Source organism: Lycorma delicatula, chromosome 4, assembly GCF_047948215.1.
Source record: "Lycorma delicatula isolate Av1 chromosome 4, ASM4794821v1, whole genome shotgun sequence".
Classification (NCBI taxonomy): Eukaryota; Metazoa; Arthropoda; class Insecta; order Hemiptera; family Fulgoridae; genus Lycorma; species Lycorma delicatula.
In genome coordinates this window covers 158,925,233-158,949,171 of record NC_134458.1, presented here as the reverse complement: position 1 = coordinate 158,949,171, position 23,939 = coordinate 158,925,233, and the positions used below count along the sequence as shown (strand labels likewise).

The following is a 23,939-nucleotide window of genomic DNA, read 5'->3' as shown; positions in this document are numbered from 1 at the left end:
TCTAATTTACTCAATGTGACAATGGTTGCATGTGAAAAAAAGTTTTACATGTTTAGCATACGACAAACCCAATCTTTTTACAATTCCAGCAAAAATTTGGTCTTCCCTTGCCATAAGAGTAGGTCATATCAAAAATTGTTACAGATAAATGTTTTACGTAATGTTTAGAGGACTAACGACCACTTTAAACCGATTCGATACTGTCTCTATTAGGGGAGGTATGATTTTTTTTTCAAAATCCCAATTTTTCCACCTCTTGGGCCAATGGTTGGTGATATCAAAAAACTTTACTTAGATAGGTTTTAGGCCCTTATCCAAAGAAAAGTAGGAACTTTAAACGAATTTCATATTTTACTTAATAAAAAAGCTATAGCGATAGTTTGTTTTTTTGGGGGGGAGAAGCCCCCCATTTCCAATCCCATGGTCCGATTTTGCCCATTAACGAACTCGACCGAGATTTTGAGTCGTTAATTTTATGTATCAATCTGAAAGTGATTGGTGCAAAATTACGGCAGTTATCGTGTACAAACTTTATATGTACAAACTTTTGAACTGACAGTGATTTTGGGTTCTGGGGATTCTGTCGAAACGCGAAGATAAGTCGAAATTTTGTGGAAGTCGAATCATGGTACCAATTACAATAAACAGCTTTCTTATGAAATCTACTTAAAAATAATTATAGAAATAAAATAACAGATAATTATTTTTTGAGAATTGATTAGGCCCTATGAAATGAAAAATGATTTTTTTTTTTTTTTTTACTTTCCAGTCTCGATAGCGCTATTGCTCTAGAAAGGTAAGTACTGCAATCGGTTCAATTTGGGCCGAATCTTGACTTTTGACACCTAAGAACACAAAAAACAGGACGGAAATTTTCCGGATGTTAATGTTCGTATGTACGTGCGTGTTCGGTGTTGGCCTCTAAATCACCTAACATCTCCAGAACTACGGGACCGATTTTGACCAAACAATGTCAGATTACCTCTACATATGGGGCACAGATGCCATTAAATTTTTAACTTAAAAGGTCAAGGGGGAGACACTGTAGATCAAGGTTACCCTCAGTATCTCGAGATTTCGCCTAATGAAGATCATATTTTTCTTAAGCACATTTGTTAACGATTAAAAAATAACAATTTTTGCAAAAAACAAATTTTACAAAATCGCACCCCACCACAAACAATTGCTGTTGTAGTCGTCTGCTATGATGTGACGTTACAGGCGAGCGGTAGAATTAATTAGATAAAGAAATGATATTTAAAGTGTAAAAACGTAACTCGGTCTAGTTCGGTCTTGAACTCGATCACCCGGATGAGACTTAACGCACCAGGTACCAACCTGGTGCGTTAAGTCTCGCGGCTACACCAGCTGCCGATCGTACAAGCAAAATTTTTACTATGCAAGTTGTAAAATTACATTAGTTCAGTTAGTGCCCATCGTCGCCACTAGTACTGCCAGACCCGCGCGAATTAAATACGGTGTGCACGCGCGCTTTAGTTAGTATCAGTGAATTAAATAAACGAAAAAATATTATATTTAAATAAAATGATAAATAATTTATATTAAGTTGTGTGCGTAAGCCGTGTATCAGAAACAATCCACAGTAGTAGGACTTTCCCGTCACGCGACTAAAGCCGCGTTCCAGCGTTGTCAGCTTTTTTATAATAGACTTTGTATGAATAAATCTGTATCTAAATAAAATAGTAAAATTATGAATAAAATTCATTTCTTTTTTTTTAGTCTATTAAAAATTAATTCTTAAAATAGAAACCTATGGAATAATAGAATTATTACTTTTTTTGTTTGAATTAATTCGTTAATTCGCCACAGATGCTTTGATACTTGTGCGTGGAAATGGAATTTTTTAGCGTGTGAAAAATGCCATGCCTGACCGGAATTCGAACCCGGGACCCTGGATGAAGAGCCGAGACGTTACCACTCATTAATTAAACTGATAACCTCAAAAAGAGATAAAATAGTAAAAAAATTTTCCATTGTATGCACCCACGCACAGTCTACAAGTTTATGTAGTTAATTATCATAAAAAAATTATAATTACGCAATATTTGTTGTATTAATAAAACAAATAACCCGTAAATAGTATAATTTAATCGTTTTCTCAAATAATACTTTTGTGTAACATAATAAATGTAAACGATAAAATTAAAGTGATGAGACTAATTTAAGTTTAAAATTTCCCAATTTTATAAATTAGCATTTCTACAATTGTAGTTACCTCCACCCACTCTAGAGTTTTGTAACTTTCAAGGAGAGGAGGTGGTAACGCCCATTTTGTGATTCGCTGTGTTATATGATAACAGAAGACGTTATCAAGGAAAGGATACATACATACCTTTCTCTTTGCTTTAAGATTCCAGACAATATAATATGACAAGATTAATGTATTTAAACGTAATTCTTACATGATTGGGAGTTTGTTGTGAACTCCTGATCGGTTGTTAAAAATATTTATTAAACAACTGAGAGTAGTGTGTATATATATATATATATATATATATACTATTCTTCTGTACTAAATGACTGCGGAACTACATCTTTTATATTTTTATAACTTATATGTTCCTGAATGAAAATGTTACATAGACCAATCGGAAAGTTGCTGTGCGCTGGAATTATGGAAGTGTGATGACGAAACTTTCTTAATTATTACTTTGTATTTTTATTTCATTATTTTACGCAAACGTATATTAAAATAAGTGGAATAGTTTATAAAAGGTGTTGAAAATGACCTCCTCCAACATCAATACAACACTGCCCCACACATGTGATGACAGTGTTGTTTTCAAACACTTTAACCAGCTGATATACTGGAATGTCTCGTATTATGCTGTTATTGCGGTTTGTAGTGTGTTAATCGTGCATATTGGATAAACTGGTTGTTTAACTACCCCCCCAACACCATAGAAAGTAATCTGGAGGAGTCAAATTGGGAGCGACCATGTAGGCCACAAACCCCTTGAAATGATTCGTTTACCAAAGAAATTTCGTAAAAAAGTCACTGATCTGTTGACTGTGTGCGCTGTGGCGCCATCTTGTTGGTACCAACCGTGTCTGATTTCTTCTTCTGTTAACAAACTAATGAAGTTTGTCAAAAAAGCACAATAATGATCACTATAAACTGTATTTTTAAAAAAGATTGGCCCCACAGTGCGCGTTCTACTCACACCAATCCAGACTCAAATTTTCGCTTCTTGTAATTCATGGGGGTTAGTTGTCGACTACAGTCGTGTATTTTGTGGATTAATATACCAGATGAAACTACGCTTCAACTGTAATAAAGGTAATGTCGAGAATACCTACCGAAGTTTGATCAATAAAACTTTTAAATTATTGATAATAGTTTAGTACTTTGACATGATCTGTAGATTTTAGTTCTTGGGCACATATTACTTTGTAGGGGAAACGTTTCAGTTCTTTCTTACAGTTTTATGTGTGGTAGCAAGTCCAATATCTTGTTGCTGTGCTAATTTACGCATTGAGTTTGATGGACTTTCGGCCACAGCATCGGAAATATCAAGCAGCTTCTGATGATTTAGTTTAGGTTGTCTTCCACTTCGATCAGCGTCTTATACAGAACCTGTTGCTCGAAATTTTTCATCCTAACTGCAATGCGGTAAGGAACAGCAGTATTTGGAAACTTATCAGAAAACGTTTACTTCACTAAATCAGTATACTTATCACCTTCACGAAAGACTTGTTCAACGAGAAAAATGCGTTCCTCTACCGAAACAACCGTTACGTTTATCGCAAATATTGATTCCGATAAACGAAATGAAGCACGTTCAAACAGAACTCAACAACTGATGTCCTGGTTTATTAGCGACCAACGCCCAACGAACCCAAAGGGCAACCAACCTAATGTCGAAAGAATAGAATGCACCACATAATTCTAAAGCTTATTGCACAGCGACTTTCCAAACGAACTCTACAATTAATAAATATTTTCTGGTAAAACAGATTACATGAATCATTTGTGAAAGCAACCCCCCATCGATTAAGCTACGTTCATTACTGAAGCAAAATATGTATTTATAAGTTAATGATTCTATAGATTTTTAGTATTAAATTATGCCATTTACGATTTAGTAGATCAAGAGTGATTTTAGTGCTATGTGTTCATATCAGTTTGTGCCTGGTTACGATGGATAAAGAGAAAGAACTCGGCGAATGAGTTGATTTTTGTGTTTTTTACTTAAATTACTTTAAAGAACGTTCAAGGCTTTTCATTTTTTAAATCCTCCGAAAGAAGCATAAGTTATAGGATATTTATTTTCTCTATACATTTCTGTACTTAATTCAAGATAATTTCTATTTTAAAACATTAGTAACTGTATATGCAATCAGTTTTTGTGTAAATAATTATTACATAAACAATACATTTGTTTATATAAGTCTATCCGTTAATCTTTAAAAGGATGACCGAAAATAATGAAAGTTTTTACAAAGTGTTAACATCAAAGTCAAGCATCAAAAATGGATGAATTCAATAAAAATTTTACTGAATTTCATTAATATAACACTAAGACCTTCGGAAGGATTGGAAAAGTTTCATAAAAAAAAGTTTTTAATATCACTGAAATCAAACTTATATCTGCAAAACAAAGGTTGCAAGTGGTCTATACTAAACAAGAATAAGATTTAGAATTTTTTTATACAAAATTACATGAATTATTTTTGTCTATTTTAAGGAGTGGTAGTTTTAACTGCTTTCATTCTGAAAGATTCCAGTTTTAAATCTTGAGGCTCGGTATATTTCTGACATGATAAATATTCATACCGCATTCTCATCAAGTAAAGAGTATTTGACCGTTCCTAATAAAATTTCAACTGCCTAAGAAGAATTATGTAAATGGTGCTTTGAAAAAAGGCTGTGGAAAAAATGTTTTATCTTTTATTTTTTAATAGTTTAGTGATTTATTTTATTATTTTTTTTAAGTAAATTAGAAGTTATTGTTCGAACTATTATATACAAAAATTAAATAGCCACGATTTTGAAAATTCTAGAATCGCAAAAATAAGATTTTTATTTATTTATATTTCATAGAAAATTTAATTTCATTAAATATCAAATATAAACTTATAAAACTCTCATTACGTTCTATATAGTTATGAATTTTTGTTAAAAAAAGATTATACGATACTTTACGTTTCAACGCTAGAGGAACATCTTCAAGCAGCTGCGGCAATTCTTCTTAAAGAAAGTGCTAGCAGACTTCAGCATTTAAGCGTAATATGAACAGTCCAAACAGCTAGTTGTGAAGAAGGCCGCACCATTAATTAACGCCAAATCGGTGTTGAAAATTGCCTTCCACCGATCCATGAGGATTTATTTCTGCCCATGTATGTTCATTGCGAAAGTTGCTGACGCCATCTCGAGTGAAATTTGCCTCATCGGTAATCAAAACATACATGTAGAGTTGTCGATTTGTATTCCACCAGTTGCATAACTCCAAGCGTAGCGGACCGTCACCTGGGTGTAAATGTTGAATTGGCTGTTTATGATAAGGATGTGTAAGTGCCCACCAAACTAGCGAATGCGAAACTCTGACCCGTTTAATAAGACGTCGTGACTGACACCTGGACTGCGCTGAAGTGCATCGACAATAATTTTATCAATAACAGTTGTCTTGGACAGATCGTTTGTAGCTGGTACTACGAATATTAGGTAGTGAACCTGTTTCCCGAAGATTGCAAAAAGTCGCGCTACTTGTTTTGGGATCTGGAATCCTGCGATTCGGAAAACTTATTCATATTCTACTGCAGCAGCTGTAGCATTACCGTAACACATTCCCAAAATGAATACCATATCAGAGTATACCTCCGGTGTAAATAAATACGTCATTACTTTTATTGCAAACCAATGATGTTAAAACTAAAATTCACAGAAAAACCTTCGCTAACTACAGCATAGTTCACAATACCTGACCTTACAGAATAATTTAAACACTAATACAGTATGGCGCCTTGTTGATCAGCTGTTGTTATTTTATTGCCAACTTTGAGATAATAATTTTTCAAATAATTTATTGTATTTCTTTCATTAATAAAAAAGTTATTATCTAAGTAATTGTTATTTTACAATTTTGTGTAATTTCCAGTTTTTTTTTTTGTTTTTTTTTTAATTTTTTAACAGCAATCTTTAACAATTAATTTTGGTTTTATAAATTTTTTACATCACCAAAAAGTTATTTGTTTTTTGTTTATATTAAAAAATTACTTTTCTGACAAATGTTGATAATGTACAGTTTTTCTAAATTTAATTCGAATATTTCTTACTTTTCTTTGTTTTATTCAACTTATTTTAAACCATTCTGTTCGGAATTAAGTTCTCTACATTTTCTTAATAATACACTACAAGTTTTATGTATTTATCACCCATTTAACAGTTATTGTGCGTCAAACAAAAAAAAGGGTTTTTACCCCAATTTACTGGTTTTCACCTCAGACTTCTAAAAATCTACTACAGATAAGGTTCTGAGATCTATTTTATTCGATTTTTCAGATAAATAAAAACCATAAGAAATTACAAATTCTACCCCTAATTAACGTCCGAAAAATTTCAGTACAACCTCATTTTACCGGGTTACCTAAAATCCAAGCTGTCACTAGCTATAACTAGCAAACGAAGCATTTTAGGACATATGTTTATATAGACTTTTTCCATTATTCTCACGAATAAAAAAGTCCCGAGAGAACTTCGTGATACACTCTGTATATTTTATATCTGTATATTACCTGTTATGTCTGTCAGTACATTATCATCTAGGATCTAATTATCATTCTCCAGGACTCGTCAGCCCGATTCTGAACAACTAAGTTTTAATATTGTTTTAGGAAGTATTACTAAAAATAAATTTAATTAACTATAACTATTTAATATATAATTATATATATATATATATATATATATATATATATTAAATTATTTAATATAAAATATATAATAAAAAAATAATACAAACAGAAAGGGAAAGCATGTTAAAAGATAAAAACTAAAATGGATCAATATTTAATCATTAAATCACCGGCGCCGAACAAAAAAAATCTTTTAAAAAAGTTGTTTTAAACAACTTTTTATATGAACTTTAAATAAATAAAAAAAAGAAAAATAAAGAAATTTAAAAAATAAAAAGGTAAAGAATTTAAAAATAAGAATAAGACAGAACAATAAAAAAAATCTTACGACACTAAACCTAACTAACTAATGTTGCGTTATTAAATCCGGTTTGGGAAGTGATACAGATATAGTCTACCAGGAAATGAACACAACAAAGAAAGTCTATAAGATATAAACAAAATAAAAGAAAGAAAGAAAGAAAAGAGAGGAAAAATATAAGGAAAAAAATAATGAAATGAAATAAGAAGTCATCATAGAGTTCGGTAACTTCGCGTGCAACTTAATACAAAGATACAAATATATCTGTATACTAGTGTATATATTTTATACATACATATATATATATATATATATAGTCATAGTCCACGTGTGACCTTCAAAGGGCGGTGAACCTCCGTATTGAGTAGAAGCTGCACTGCAATGTTATTAGTACTACAGTACGGAATACAGACAACTGGAATCGGTCAGGTGTGAGAGGTGGCGATACACAGCTCAGGAAATACGTTTCAGTACCATTGCTACACTAAATTTATACAATATTCGTAAAAATAGTATATATAAATTCAGTTTGTAGTAACATATACAGAAAAAAATATAGAAATATTATACAACTTAGTGAGACGGTTTAACGTGTCAAAAACCCCAGCTTAGGTACAGAAGTTCCTTAATTAACTTTGGGGGTTTACGCACATGTAAAAATAGAATTATAATAGAATTTAAAAATTTAGAAATTTTAGAATTAAATTAAAATAGAATTGTAATAGTATTTATTACATACAGTTCTTTAACTTCAAACATACAAAGTGTATCTCGAAGGTCTTCCGGAACTTTCATAGTATTCTACTCCTGAAAATTATGGAAGAACTTCAATAAATGTGTTCTAAAATGTTTCATTTGCGAGTTAAGTTAGTTAGCTAGTTAGTTAGTTAACTAGTGAAAGATTTCACTCGGATTTCAGCTACCCCGGTGTAATAAGGTCCTACTGAAATTTATAGGACGTTAATTACGAAGAAGAATTAGTGATTTCTTATTACAATAATTTTGTTAAACGGGTAATGAACACGTAAATATTTTAAACAAAACTTGTAGAGAATTTAATTCTGAACAAAACATAGTGTAAGATGTTGAATAAAACAAGGAAAAGTTAGAACTGAATTTAGAAACAGAACATTAATAAACATTTTTAAGAAAAGAAGTTATTTCATGGGAACAAAAACCAAATTAATTTTTGGTGCTGTTAAAATTTTTAGAAACAAAATTTAACGTTAAAAATTGTTTTTAAAAAATTAAAAAAAAACACTAGGAATTACACAACAATCGTAAAATATTTTTTTTTAGCTAATAATTTTTTCATTAATGAGAGAAATACAATAAATTATTTGAAAAATTATTATTTCAAAGTTGGCAATAACATAAAAACAGCTGATCAACAATGCGCAATACTATATTAGTATTTGAATCATTCTGAAAGGTACATAACTATATCGGATACTGTAGACTGTACTGCCGTTAGCGAAGGTTTTCTGTGAATTTTAGTTTGAACGTGATCGGTTTGCCATTAAATTAATGTCGTACTTATTTATTACAGAGGAATACGCTGATACGGTATTCATTTTGGGAATGTGTTACGGTAATGCTACAGCTGTTGCAATAGAATATGAAATACGTTTTCCGAATCGCAGGATTCCAGATCCCAAAACAAGTTGCGCGACTTTTTGCAATCTTTGGGAAACAGATTCACTACCTAGTATTCGTAGTACCAGCTACAAACGATCTGTCCAAGACAACTGTTATTGATAAAATTATTGTCGATGCACTTCAGCGCAGTCCAGGTGTCAGTCACGACGTCTTATTAAACGGGTCAGAGTTTCGCATTCGTTAGTTTGGTGGGCACATCCTTATCATAAACAGCCAATTCAACATTTACACCCAGGTGACGGTCCGCTACGCTTGGAGTTCTGCGACTGGTGGAATACAAATCGATAACTCGTTAAGCATCTTTTGTCTACCGACGTGGGAAATTTCACTCGAAATGGCGTCATGAATAAACTTGTTTTTAAGTTTATTTAAGTCTTTATCTTTGATCCCTGCAGTGACTTATTTTATTATATTAAACCAAAAATGGATTTCTATTTAAACGTGATTAGAAAACGCACTTTGTATTTAATACACTACCATATAACAAATATTATTTAATTATATTGAAAGATAAAATAAAATTACTCAAGTTTAAATATTGAACATAACATATATAATTTGAACAGTAATAACAGTAATAAAAACAAAAATGTATGATGTAAAAGCGGAAGAATAATAATATAGATAATAAAAATAAATTTATACAAAAAGATAAGAAATGATAAAATAAATGTACTTAAGTACGTGTTCGTCTTATAAACGCCACGTTGTTCGTAAATTTTATTGTAAAAAAAAAAAAAACACTTAAATATAATAATTAATTGTAATTATACCTTTTAATTAAAATTATACAAATAAATATATTTTATTTTTTTAATTATTTAGAATTAAATCTATTGTGAAATTAAAATTCAGTACTAGAATAAAATTGGTGTATTTTTTTAAACTGATAATAATTACAAAAAAAAAAAAATAATTAAAGAAAAATTTAATTTATATTTTTATAATTTATATTCATATTACGGATACTAATAAGGAAAAATATTAAATAATTCGAAAAAGCATTAGCTTCTTTATAACTAAAGAGATAAAAAGGTTTTTCATAATTTTTTTTAAACGTTATCCATATATTTTAAATTATGGAAAAAAGTAATTTAAAAAAATATTTTTATTTGTGTAAAAAGGCACAGCTTAGGTATTAAAGGAACTTAGTATCTTTAAATACTAAAATTATCCCAATATTTTATTTTTCCGCTAGGAATATCATAATTGATTTGAGTGTTTTTTCTGCCCTTCCTAGCATTTTCACTGTAACATTTATAGTTGATGCATTTCGGAGTAACCCATTCTCAAAATTACTTTAATACTGAGTCTTCCTTAGTTGGGATCGTCGAATAAATAGCGTCGTTAAGCTCCTCCTATTCCTAATCCCTACTCTCATGCTCTCTTCTGCTTTTGAGCTCAGAGCCTTTTCTCAGTTATAAACGTACAATTACCTCAGATTTTACTACTGATCCATGTTATTACCCCCTTGGCGGTCTCTCCCGTTAATTACTACTTTGGGCTTTGTCAGTATCGTAAAAAGAATACAAATCCGGTTATCCTACGAAACGAATTTTATAATATCATAAATAGCGTTAATCTGGATGCTACAGGTTATACAGACGGCTCTAAAAACATTAATTCCGTCGCTTCTGCTTTTCTGGTTGGCAACAGAACATACATGTTTGGCCTTTCAGCATCGCCAGTATTTTCGTTGCGGAGCTGTATGCTATTAATAAGGCCTTAAATATAATTAGCCCAATATTTCGACACGTATTAGTTTTCTCAAAATCCATGAGTGCCTTATAGGCAATTAATGACGTTTACTTCAGACACCCAGTTGTCTGTGAGATTCAGAGTGATATTTCGCAGATGACTCAACGTAATAAAACTGTGAACTTCTGGTTGATCCCCAGCCACATTGGAATTTCAGGCAATGAGCGCGCAGATAGTGCGGCAAAAAAGGTTTGTTTTCGGCTTACTTTTACGAAATCGGGTCAGTTCGAACGAGCTTGTTTGTTTCCTGAAGAAGGTAGTTCACGATGAATGGGAAAGTGAACGGGATACTACTGTTAACAATAAACTTCATCATGGATATTTGATGACGCAAACAGAAGCACCCCTTTGTGCTCACTACAACTCTCAACTAACAGTGTACCACATCTTTGTGGATTTTACCTGTTATGCGGCATTCCGTAGCAAGTTAAAATTAGGGGCTGACATGCGAAGTATATTGGGAAACAATGCAATGATGTTATCGACTGTCTTGCGATTTATAAAGGCCGTGCATCTTCATTCAAGAATTTAATTATTTACACGGTTCTTGTTAACTGTGTATACCGTTTGGCGTATGTCGGATGGTAATTCTTCGGTTATTCTTTTAGGTTATTTTTTTAATGTTGTATCCACTGTCTTTATTTGTGTTCTTATTTCGCTTTTAGCATACGTTTACACAGTTTTTCATTTTAAAATGTATTTTTACCATTGCTAGGTTTTAGTTAAATAATTGTCAATTTTAAAAACTTATTTACCACTCAAATTTCGTGTTCGGGAGCTAATAATGATGCTTCATTGTGCGCCCGAAAAAAAGATCTACTTTGTTCCTCCCATTCTAATGGTTACAATTCCTTGAAATTGAAGGATTAGTTTCAAAAAACTGTATAACCGTTAGAACGGGAGGGACAAAGTAGAAGAGGCCATGACAGTAGGGAAGGTGATTGGAAGAAGCTTACATTGTTATTTATTAGGCGGCTCCAACTCAAGAAGATTCAGTGCTAAAGGTAGTTTTGAGAATAGAGGTACTCCAAAACGCGTCAGTTACAAGTGTTATCAGTGACAATGCTAAGAAGAACAGAAAATAACACTCATATCAATTGAAATACTAAACTACTTAGTACCGTTTGATTTATTGATTACAATTAAATAAAATTAACCAAAACCAATTTTAAAAAAAAAAATAAATAAATAAAACGTAAAAGATATTACATTTTTCAATTTTACTTTAAATTAAAAAACTTTTAAATTCACTAACAAATAAAAATACCCTTAATTTGGCATAGACTTCAAAACATCGAAAAATAAAAAAGAATTGCAAAAGTATTATTTTTTACCTTGAGTTCATTTTTTAAAAGTAAGTTTTAATTTTTTGTAAAGTTTATTTTAATATTTTTTTTCCATCTTTTGTTTATAATCGCATCAACGATAGTAGTCATCAGCGACTTAATTAAAACTAAATGATCATAAATGATTAGACAATAAACATCAAACATTAGATAACTAACTGGAACATGAAAAACAGATGGGTAATAAATATTGGAACACACCACTAAACTATTTTCACTGCGCACACAGTATTCCGTAAAGGATTTCACGTAAGCAAAACCGCAAAATTAAGTTCTTCATTTCACTATCACAGAGAAACCACAACAGTCGTCTTTTGATGTATTTCTTTCGGTTGAGTAAAGCCATCATCTGAATCCAGGTTTAGTTGTCGTCGAATAGACACAAACATTGGGCAATCTATGAATAAGTGGTTAACAGACCATTTTAAATTGCACGCCTCACAGTTCTGCTGAGGAGAGCCAAATAGATGGGCATGGGTTAGATTTGTGTGCCCGATTTACAGGCCATTTAGGATGACTCTTCTCTTGTTTGGGATTTTTAATTATATTTTTATCTAAAATAGAATATGAGTAAGTTTTTTACAGTTTGTTTTTTTTAAAGTTTCTTGAATTTTCGCATTAAAATTCTTTGAATGTTAAAGTAACTTCAGAATGTATCCTCGTATTATTGTTACAGTGCATTTATAAAGACACGCAACCCAAAACATACGCCGATCCTATATTTATAAGTTTGTTGTTACAGGCTTCCTGGTGAGATAGATACCTTGCTGATACCAACCTCCGTGGCGCGAGTGGTAGCGTCTTGGCCTTTCAACCGGAGGTCCCGGGTTCAAATACCGATCAGGCATGGCACTTTCACACGCTAAAAAATTGTCATTTCATCTCATTCTCTGAAGCAATATGAAGCAATGGTGATCCCGAAGGCTAACAAAAAGAATACTTTCATGCCGTACTAAACAAGGTCTAAATATATAAATTACATGATCGTCGTTCCTCCGTCTGTCAGTAGTTTCACAGTAATACGATAAGCATGTCGTTTTCACCCGCCCAGAATATTTTTATTGTGGTACATTTTTATTAACTTGGGTTTTATTCTGAATGCTAGAATATTTTTTATTTGCTAATTTACCAACGATTAAAGAAAAAGAAAATTAATTATCCCTCAGTAATAAAATTAATTTTCTTTTTTAGTTTCAAAACGTTATGTACTTAATTAATAATCATAAAAAAATAAATAGATAAAATGATATAGATCACAACAGGAATAATTATTAAAAAATAATAATTCAAAAGAACTATAATAGCATTTACCTGCAAGGATCAAAGAAAGTCGTGGAAAAATCTTGATCAGAACAACATTAAAAAGTAAAAAATTAATGAAGGAAAACAAAAGAATAATAAAAATCCCCCCTTTCGACACGCCGGAAGGCGGAGGTAGATTTGACCGGTGCTAAGTAGGGGATAAAAAAAATTTCCATCTTAAAGTTAAGAAAAATTTCAAATTTACTCAATACGACAATGGTTCCATGTGAAAAAATTTCACATGTTTAGCATACGACAAACCCAGTCCTTCTTACAATTCCAGTAAAATTGGTAAGGGTTGGTCATATCAAAAATTTTTTCAGACAAAAGTTTTAAGTAATGTTTAGAGGACTAACGACCACTTTAAACCGATTTGATACTGTGCCTATTAAGGGAGGTATGATTTATTTGCCTTCGAAACCCAATCTTTTCCATCCCCTGGGCCAATGGTTGGTGATATCAAAAAGCTTTACTTGGATAAGTTTTAGGCTCTTATTCAAAGAATAGTAGAAACTTTAAACATTAAATTCGATATTTTACTTAATAAGAAAGTTTTAGCGATATTTTGTTTTTTTCGAAAAAGCTCCCCATTTCCACCCCCATGGTCCGATTTTGCCCATTAACGAACTCGACCGAGATTTTGGGGCATTATATTTTATGTATCAATTTGAAAGTGACTGGTGCAAAATTACGGCAGTTATCATGTCTACAAGAAAGTGAAATATATAAAATGTATATATAAACTTTTGAACTGACAGTGATTTTGGGGCCTGGGGTAGTGAAACGCGAAGATATGTCGAATTTTTCGAAAGTCGAATCATGAAACAAAAACATTACAATAGGTAGCTTTCTTGCGAAATCTACATAATAATTCATACTGACAAAAGAAAATAAGTATTTTATGAAATAATAATTGTGCAGATGTGTAAAGATAATAAAATAATTAAAATAAGTATGCAATGAAATCATTTTGAAGACTTTAATTGATAAATATTTGAGTACGTGTTTAACTACACGTTAAATGAGTACGCAGAAAAATAAGTATTATTTAAAAACTTATCAACTGACTAAATATTTTCTTCGTAAAAGGAAATGTTTCAATTTAAATAAATTTATCTTGTATCTTTTAGGTCGTTATGTAATTTATTAAAAATGGGAATTGAGGCATTATTTAATATTTTTTCATAAGCAAATTTTTATGTAGTGTAACGTGAAAATATTTCTGTAGAAGTAACTGTAATTAATTATATTTTACAACAGTTGTTCTATTTAATTCAATCAATTGTTTTACTGTTTGTTTTTTTTTTAAAGAATAATACATTATTATTATTCCTGTACGTTGCAATCTGTTCAACTAGTGAACAATAAGCATCCTCCCCCAATAAGGAACAAGGAGATGAGGATGATGTGCATGACATGTAAATGAGACATATTCTTCTATAGATTCACGCCGACTATTCCCCATATGTGTGATTAACTGAAACACAATCACCAAAGTACACCGGTATCCACTGCCTAGCACCCAAATTCGCAAGGATTTCATGCAACATACACATTAGGAATATACAGAATGATTCCATATTGCACGGTAATCTCTCGAGAGATGATTCTATAGCCAAAAATTAGAAAAAAGTTCATATAAACATGGGTCAATAAACAGTTCATTAGCGAGTTTCGGCTCGCGAAAAATTTAACTCTGCTTTCTGTTCCCCCTGCAAAATTAAACCGTACTAAAATTCTTGGGATATAAATCGAGGGGTCAATTTTGGTGCTTCCTCATGGCTTTTAATATAAGAAATAGAATAAAAGTAGATTCAGACCTCTATCTCACTTAGGTTTTACGAAAGAAGGGGTAAAACACGATAACGTTTTGTCGAAAAATACATTTTTTAGGTTTGGAAGAAAATAACTTTGTTAATTTACCGATAAAAAAATACAAATTTCTAGTTGACTTTGTAGAGAATATAATTTTGAGAAAACTGATTAAATAACATCTATTAAAATTTTTAAAAATCTGAGAAGTCTTTAAATAGAAATATTACACACAAATTGGAACGGAGAGGTAGTACGATTTTAAACAGAACAATTTTCATCAATGTTTGAACAACATAATGTAAATGAAAACGAATAGAAAACTTAAAAACATAAAAACTTAAACTTAAACTTAAAACTTAAACTTTAAAAAAATAAAAATCTGATACTATTTTTTTATAAAATTATTAAATATCAAAATGGTTACTTGATAAAACAGAAAACATTTTTTCAAAGCAGTTGCTGAATGTGGCCGTTATTCTATTCAATGCGTGGTTCAGCTCGGCGAATCCATGCTACCGGCGGGCACGTCTAATAGCGTCATTATTATTCCTAATAGTATCTCCAACTTCTATTATACGATGTCTTAATTTTTATTGCGTGCCAGTACGAGCGGAATAGACTAACGACTTCATCCGACCCCAAAGGAAAAAATCCGCTAGCGGGAGATCGAGGTGGCCAGTTTTTTATCAGTTTTGACCAGTCCATTGCTTACTAAATGTGCTAATTAAATGATTCATCACGTCACGACAGTAATGAGCAGGTGCGCCATAATTGAAAAACCACATCTACAGTCTGGGGAAGTGAAATACATTCCAAGAGTCCCATGAGATTTGTTTGCAAAAAATGTAAGTACCGCTCTCCGTTGAGTCTTGGCGGTGAGATAAAAGGGCCTATGAAATATCAACAGAAACGTTAAACGAAAAAGTGCGTTAGAAATGATTCGTAGCGATCTCATGGGGATTTTCTTCTACCTAAGTGTGAGTGTTGTTTCGATAATTTACAATGCCATTTCTTGAACAAAAGGATTCATTAGTAATCAGAATATTACTTAGGAAATCGGGATGATGTTCACACTTTCTAATTAACCATAGGCAAAATTTCATCCGTTTATCAAAATCAGGTGGTAATAACTCTTGTAAATGTGTGGCATGGAATGGGTATAATTGTTGCTCCCGTATGTTTGCCATACACTTAATTGCGAAACATGAAAGCACTGACCTCAACACGTTATAACTGTATTTATTTATTTACTATTTCCTTAGATGAAAAAAAAATTAAAGATATATAAAATTATAATATTTTGGACTATTAAAAAAAAATTAACTAAAAACCCTATCACCACTTATCAACATTGTAAAAACTGAAACAGCATTTCCTTTCCCTGATAATGTCTAATCTTGAAATATACTAATTAATAATAATGTATGTTTCAAGTAAATGACGGGGAAAAATAGTAACTATATCTACATTTAAACAAAAAATCCATTCATCGAAATAATTAATTATATATACAGAGTACTTCACGAAATTCTCCCGGGACTTTCATAGTCTATTCTACTCGTGAAAATAATGAAAAAAGTACACATAAACATATGTCCTACAATGCTTCCTTTGCGAGTTACGGCCACTGAAATATTTCGCTCGGATTTCAGCTCGCCATTCTCTAGCTACAGTATGATAAGTTGAATAAAACGAAGAAAAGTTAGAAAAATCCTAATTTTATTTAGATACAGTACACTAGATGAAAGTGAATTATACATCAAGTTTATAATAATGTTGAAAAATGAGCCCGCCATTTTCAATACATTTCTTGGCATTCTGCTTTTGTTTTTATTTTTAGTTCTTCAGGGTTGGCTTTAAGTTGCTCAGCCGCATCCACAATGTGGACAATTAATTCCTCATGAGAATGTATTTATGTTTTGTACACAATATTTTTCATCCATTCCGGACGCAGAAATCTAAAGGTTAATTAGATCAGGCGATCTTAGTGGCTAGGAACGTGAACCTCCACAACCGATCCATTTCTCAGGAAAATGATTTAAGTGACGGCACAAGAGAAGTGAAGAGGTGCGCCACATGCTGGAAGTATACTTTGCGGCTTAGTGCTAGAGAAACATTTTCAAGTAGTTACACAATTATTCTTGAAGAAAGTGCAAGTAGGCTTCAGCACTTAAGCAGCCATATTATGTGAACGGTCCAAACAGCTGATTATGAAGATGGCCGCACCATATATTGACGATAAATCTGTATAGAAAATTGCCATCCACCGTTTCATGAGGAGTTACTTCTGCCCATGTATGCTTATCGCTAAGCTGTTGACGACATCTCGAATGAAATTTGCCTCGTCTGTAAAAATGTACTTGTAGAGTTATCGATTTGTGTTCAACCAGTTGTAGAATTTCAATTTGAATTCATAAGAAAGCTACCTATTGTAATGGGTACCATGACTCGACAACGGAAAATTTCGACATATCTTCGCGTGTCACATTCCCCAAACCCCAAAACCACCGTCAGTTCCAAAGTTTATATATAAATTATATATATTTCACTTCTTGTGGACACGATTACTGCCGTAATTTTGCTCCAATCACTTTCAAATTGATACATAAAGTATAACGACCCAAAATCTCGGTCGAGTTCGTTAATGGGCAAAATCGGACCATGGGGGTGGAAATGGTGAGCTCTTTCGAAAAACAAAATATCGCTATAACTTTCTTATTAAGTAAAATATCGAATTTAATGTTTAAAGTTTCTACTATTCTTTGAATAAGAGCCTAAAACGTATCTAAGAAAAGCTTTTTGATATCACCAACCATTGCCCCAGGGGATGGAAAAGATTGGGTTTCGAAGGCAAATAAATCATACCTCCCTTAATAGGCACAGTATCAAATCGGTTTAAAGTGGTCGTTAGTCCTCTAAACATTACCTAAAACGTTTGTCTAAAATAAGTTTTGATATGATCAATTCTTACGACAAGGGATGACCAAAATTTTGCTGGAATTGTAAGAAGATGGGGCTTGTGTATGCTAAACGTGTGAAACTTTTTTCACATGCTACCATTGTCGTATTGAGTAAATTAGAAGTTTTTGTGAACCTTAAGGTGGAAATTTTTTTTATCCCCTACTTAGCACCGGTGAAATCTACCTCCGCCTTTCGGCGTGCCGAAAGGGATTTTTGTTATTTCCGTGTCATTCTTTTTAGTAAATTTGAATAATTATAAAAACAAATAATATACTTGTAAGGAGTTAACAATAATTTAAAAGTTTCTTCTACGAATTTACCGTGAAATTAATAATAACAAATATGCAGTTCGACTGGAAAGAAAGCGTAATGTGTGAATTGACAATCTTTGTCAACAGCGTTCTCATTCCGTGTTGCTCGATTCCTAGACGCCTCTAGATATGATTTTTTTTTTGTAATAATAACCTTAATAGCACATATTCAGTTGACGTATATTAGATTAAAAAATAAATAAATTATAAATAAACACTAATGAAATTATCGTTGTCACTACAGAACGATTAGATCAAAATATTTTCAAATAAAGTATTGTTAGATGACAAGATGTCAAGAATGATATAAATATATATATATATATATGTACATGAACACACACAAAATAATATTCACGACAAGTTGAGCATACAAGCACCCATTCCTTATGTAATATTCATATTAAAAAAAGAAAATGAGAAATACATCAAGTGTCATATAAGAGATTTTTAATTCAACATTTGAATATCAAAGAAAACAAATTCAAAAGATCAAAATACCAAAGACATACGGTACAATTCACTAGTCAACGAACCAAAAATTACAAAATAATTTAATTTATCCTAGCAACAGAGAATTAGTACAAATAAATTAAAAGATATGCCTTTAAAATGGTGACAGTTTTTTTTTTACGTTTCTTACGGAATAGTTTTCTTAAAGTACATTACTACATAATCAGCCATACTTAAAAAAAAATAAATTTATATGTAAAATATTAAAAGCTAATGATTAAAATATAGAAAAAGTAATGTTTCATTAGAATAAGCATGAATTTTACAGTGAACTTTTTCAAATTAAATTTGACTGAAAAAGCAAAATTAAAGCATTAGATTTAAATTATCCCTACTGCACTAGAGCCACATATTTAGCTGATGACTATGATGTCAAAAAAAATCATACAAATGTAATTACAATTAGATCATCAATTTTTTCTGGGTAATAAAATATACTAAACAATGTTTCTCTTTTCTTTTTATCGGCGTAAAAATAGAAAAAAAAACATTTCTTTTTATACTTTTTGATAAACCGTAATGCTAAACTCATTGAAATGTAGATATATTTAAGCCTACATGGATCAATTTCACCTTGTTTACCTGGGTTTTATATGTATATTTATAAAATATACGTATATATTTAATATAACTACTTTCAGAGAAAGAAACTAAAACTAAAACTTCTTAAGATAGGAATAAAATGATGGGAAGTAGATTGTAAGTATTTTATGAATTAACAAGATGTAAGTACAACGGCAGTTTCTTGTTAAGTACATACAGTTTCAACTGAACATACATCCTAGCTGCAAGTAGTAGAATACGAATTAAGTAATTATAGTGTTCGGCATGAAAGATGGCGCTTGTGTTTAAACTACTGTTATCTCAGTTTAAAAAAATCGTACAAAAGAAATGAAGATATATTCGGAAACTACAATTATTTTTCCGTTAACTGGATTCGACCGATTTTAGTTACCGTCATTCCTTTGAAAATTAGGGGCGTGAAAAGCGGAAAGTCACACTTTTTTGCAGTTTTTTTGAGAAGGTCAACTTTCAATTACTATAAAATGAAAACCGATCGAGATAAAAACTTTCTACTTTTGAAAGTAGATTAAACGATTGTTTCCTAATAATTATAATTAATTAAGATGTAGCCCAAAACTACAATTATTTAAGCATACAGGCCATTTCAAGTAAAACTATCACATTTCGGTTGACATTAGGTGTAGAAAAAAAAATTTATTTGTAGCGTTTAATTTAATAAACGTCCGCGTTTTACGGTGAGGATCATTTACAAGATCATAAAAATCGATTTAAAAACGTGGCAGTATATGATGAACTGAAGAAGCCGTCTCAGTCTTAGTGAGCGATTCGATCTCAACCATGTAATATACTATGTAATAACTCATGTAATAGTGTTCCATTCATTAATCTTTTACACTATTACATGTGTTAATCATTATTTATGTTAATTAATTTATATTATACATAAATAAATACATTATTACAATTATGTGTACATTTAAAGTCATGCATGAAATAAAAACAAATAACAAAATGATAACTAATATAAAAATGAAATTGTTAAGAAACACGGTTATTTTCTTTGTTTGTTTTTTTATTTAATTATTATTTAAATACTGATGTAGGCCTAATAGAATTAAATTTATGGCCCCTGTTAATGTATAAGAGATTGTTGTGCAATAGCAATTTCAGTGTAATAAATTGTACGATGTTTACTGATTTGTATAATGTTTGCAACTACTTATTGAATGATAGTTTCATACCTTTCACACATCAATTAAAATCTTAATATTAAATACTTCATTTTCAAAATACCATCATATTCAAATTGTTTCAAGGATTACAACGATGTGTTTTTCCCCGTAAAATATTCACTGAACTAAAGATACGGTTGTCTCGTAAAAAACGCTCTGCACGATTAAGTAATAGTAGTGTTTGGCTAAGTCTTAATTATAATTATTGAGAAATAATAGTAATTAATAATAATTATTCCTCACTTTCTATAATAATAATAAGCCTAGCATTAAAATGGTCATTATTTTGAGATCGACTATACAAATTTCAGGTACATTTGGAGCTTCGTTAAGGTTTTTGTTTTCTACGAAATTGAATAAAAGTGGTCCCAGACCTCTATTGCACTTATGTTTTAAGAAAAACGGGGTAAAACACGAACACATTTTGCCAGAAAATACACTTTTTTAGGTTTGGAATAAAATAACTTTATTGATTTACCAACAAACAAATAAAGATTTCTAGTTACCTTTGTATATAATTTAATTTTGAATAAAATGATATTAATAATTTATTAAAATTAAACAAATATTTGAGAAGTTCAACTTTAATTAGAAACAAAACACACGAACTAGATTAGAAAAGTGATACGATCTTAAACAGAAAAATTTACATACAAAAGCTAAAAATTATAAAAATAAATTTGAAAGACATCCTTCTAAAACATATTAATTTTTTTTTCATACGTTGGCAATAACAGGTTATCAATAATTAAGTTTAGTGTCCACCATTTGAATATTCATTTGAGCGGTGTTTGTGCCGTTATTGTACCGTCAGTAATTCACAATGGATGATACCACAACTTTGTTTTCATTTGGAGAGTTGACGGACATGTTGTTAATTTATGGTAAACTAAGTAAAACTGGATTGGTTACTGTGCGTGAATACCGGGAAAATTATCAACATCGAAGAGTACCGGATCGTAAAATATTTGAGATTTTGTAGAGGCGAGTTCGAGAAACAGGTAAGCTTAAACCATTTGATGCTGGTCGTGAATGTTTTGTGAGAACTGCCAACGCTAAAGAAACAATATTGAATGCGGTACAATTATCTATTATCTCAAGGACCAGAAGGTTGTCACATAGAGGTCTGAGTCTACTTTTATTCAATTTCCCAGATCAAAAATCATAAGGAAGCACCCAATTTACTACTTGATTTGTACCCCAAGGATTTTGTACGATTTAATTTCGCAGATGGAGAAGAAAGCAGGGCTAAATGTGTCTCAAACCGAAACTCGCTAACGAACCGTTTACTGACCTATGTTTATATGAACGTTTTTCCTTGTTTTTGTCTATAGAATCATTTCCCGAGAAATTACCGTGCAATTTGCAATCATCTGTGTATAGTCTTAATACTTGTAACTTTTAATATTTTATAAAAAATATCATCTGTTGTCAATATAGTTGCTGATGAAGTAGTGAACATTTTGAAAGCGCTTAAATAATAATAATAATAATAATAATAATAATAATAATAATAATAATAATAATAATAATAATAATACAAAAAAAAAAACTTTTAATAATAATATAAAGGAATATACTCGTATATATATTTTTTCATTTTTAAATTTATTAATTAAATATTTTAAATACATTTATAAAATATGAAAAATGAAATCTTACATAGAAAAAAGAAATCGATTGTTTAATAATATTTATTAGTATTTAGTAACAAAAGAATAAAAATCGCGATTGCAGTGTGGCTAAATAAAGAAAACAGACTTTGATTTGTTAAAATTCTGTGTGTACTTAATAACAGAATTATTAATTCTATTAATTAATTTAGTTAATTCTTTTATTAACAGTTGTGAAAACAAATTATTACTAAAAATTAAAGCCTGAATTGTTTTACGTTTTATTATTACGAAAGAGTTTGAGAAGCATAAAATATGTTTTTATGATGCCTTTATATGTAAATACATTTTTTTAGAGCTTTGTATCTTTTTTTTTTATAAAACAATACTGTAATGAAAAATATGTGTTTAATACACATACGTTCTTGATAACATACACATTCTTTTTCAAGCATTCTTATGGACGTACATTCTTGATAAAAAAAAAGTTATGTTTAATGTAATTAATAATTTTTTGTGATAAATTAGTGCGTAATTAACGTGCTATTTTGTTATTTATCCAAACTTGGATAGGGTGTGATAACATCTTATTTGCGTAATATAGTAAATTAATATATTAAAAAAATCCTAAGTAAAATTATCAACTGTTATCAATAATTTTTAGATCTTTACCATAAATTTAGATCAGACGAAAATATGACAGAACATTACAAAAAATATAATTACATACAATATAATAAAATTAATTTATTAATAAACTTGTTTGTTATAATTAAAAATAGTAAATAAGATTACCGTACCTGGAGGTTCAACTGGTCTTGTGAAAGTTGATTCTGCCCCGGCTTGTGGGTTGTTTTCTCGTCGCCCGGAACAGCAGCATCTAAAATAAACAAAAACACAATAAATTAAAACTAATAAGTTTTTTTCTGTTCAACTAGTGAACAATTACCAAAACACTCCCCCACGACCCAATGAGATGAGTATGATATGTATGACATGTAAATGAGGTATAATCTTGTAAGGACTCAGACTTAAGGTGTGTGATAATTGAACCCCAACCACCAAAGTACACCGGTATCAACTGTATAGTATTTAAATTTCATATAAAAGCAATTAACCTTTATTATTATTTAAACTTCAGAACCTTCGACTTTCAAAATCAGCTGTAAAACAACTGATTTGCGACGACGAGTGTACTAGACCATAGGAAATAAATTCGTAATTTTAAGTAAAATCAATAATGATTAAATTTTATTGAAATGTCTTAAATTCGAAAAACTATTGTTACAGTATCTTTTTAGTCATTGCTAAAAAGATTTAAACACAACGTCGTAAAATAAAAAGAAATATACTTATTCAATTTTATTTAAATTTTAATTTATTTGAAGTCGGCTTCAAATTTAAAAACAAATTGACAGAAATTTAAATCCGAGTACAAACAGTCGAAATTTAAAAAAAAAACTGCAAACGTTAAAAAGTACTTTCTTATTTTTGAAGGATTTCTTACTGACTTTTCGAAGAAAATTACGGTGTTACTTTCGAGCTCAAGTTATGTTGTATGTTTTGAGGTATGAGGAGTACGAAAATATCATTCATTAAAATGTAATTTCCATATATATATATAAGCCTATGTATAAAATTTTGAATAATATATTGAATTATATAATATTATTATGAATAATATAATGCATTTCGATCAAACGCATTAGATGTTAAGCGACACATTT

General features: G+C 30.6%; 1 protein-coding gene across 3 annotated transcripts in view; it reads right to left on the bottom strand.

Annotated features, from left to right (window-relative positions):
- Window positions 1–23,939, bottom strand: part of Ypel (Yippee-like) — a 603,854-nt gene that overhangs the window by 279,854 nt on the left and 300,061 nt on the right. For all 3 annotated transcript variants that reach the window (XM_075362050.1, XM_075362051.1, XM_075362053.1), the window contains one exon: window positions 23,013–23,092. In XM_075362050.1, coding sequence (XP_075218165.1) covers window positions 23,013–23,092 — 80 coding nt within the window. The remainder of the gene's footprint in view (window positions 1–23,012; window positions 23,093–23,939) is intronic.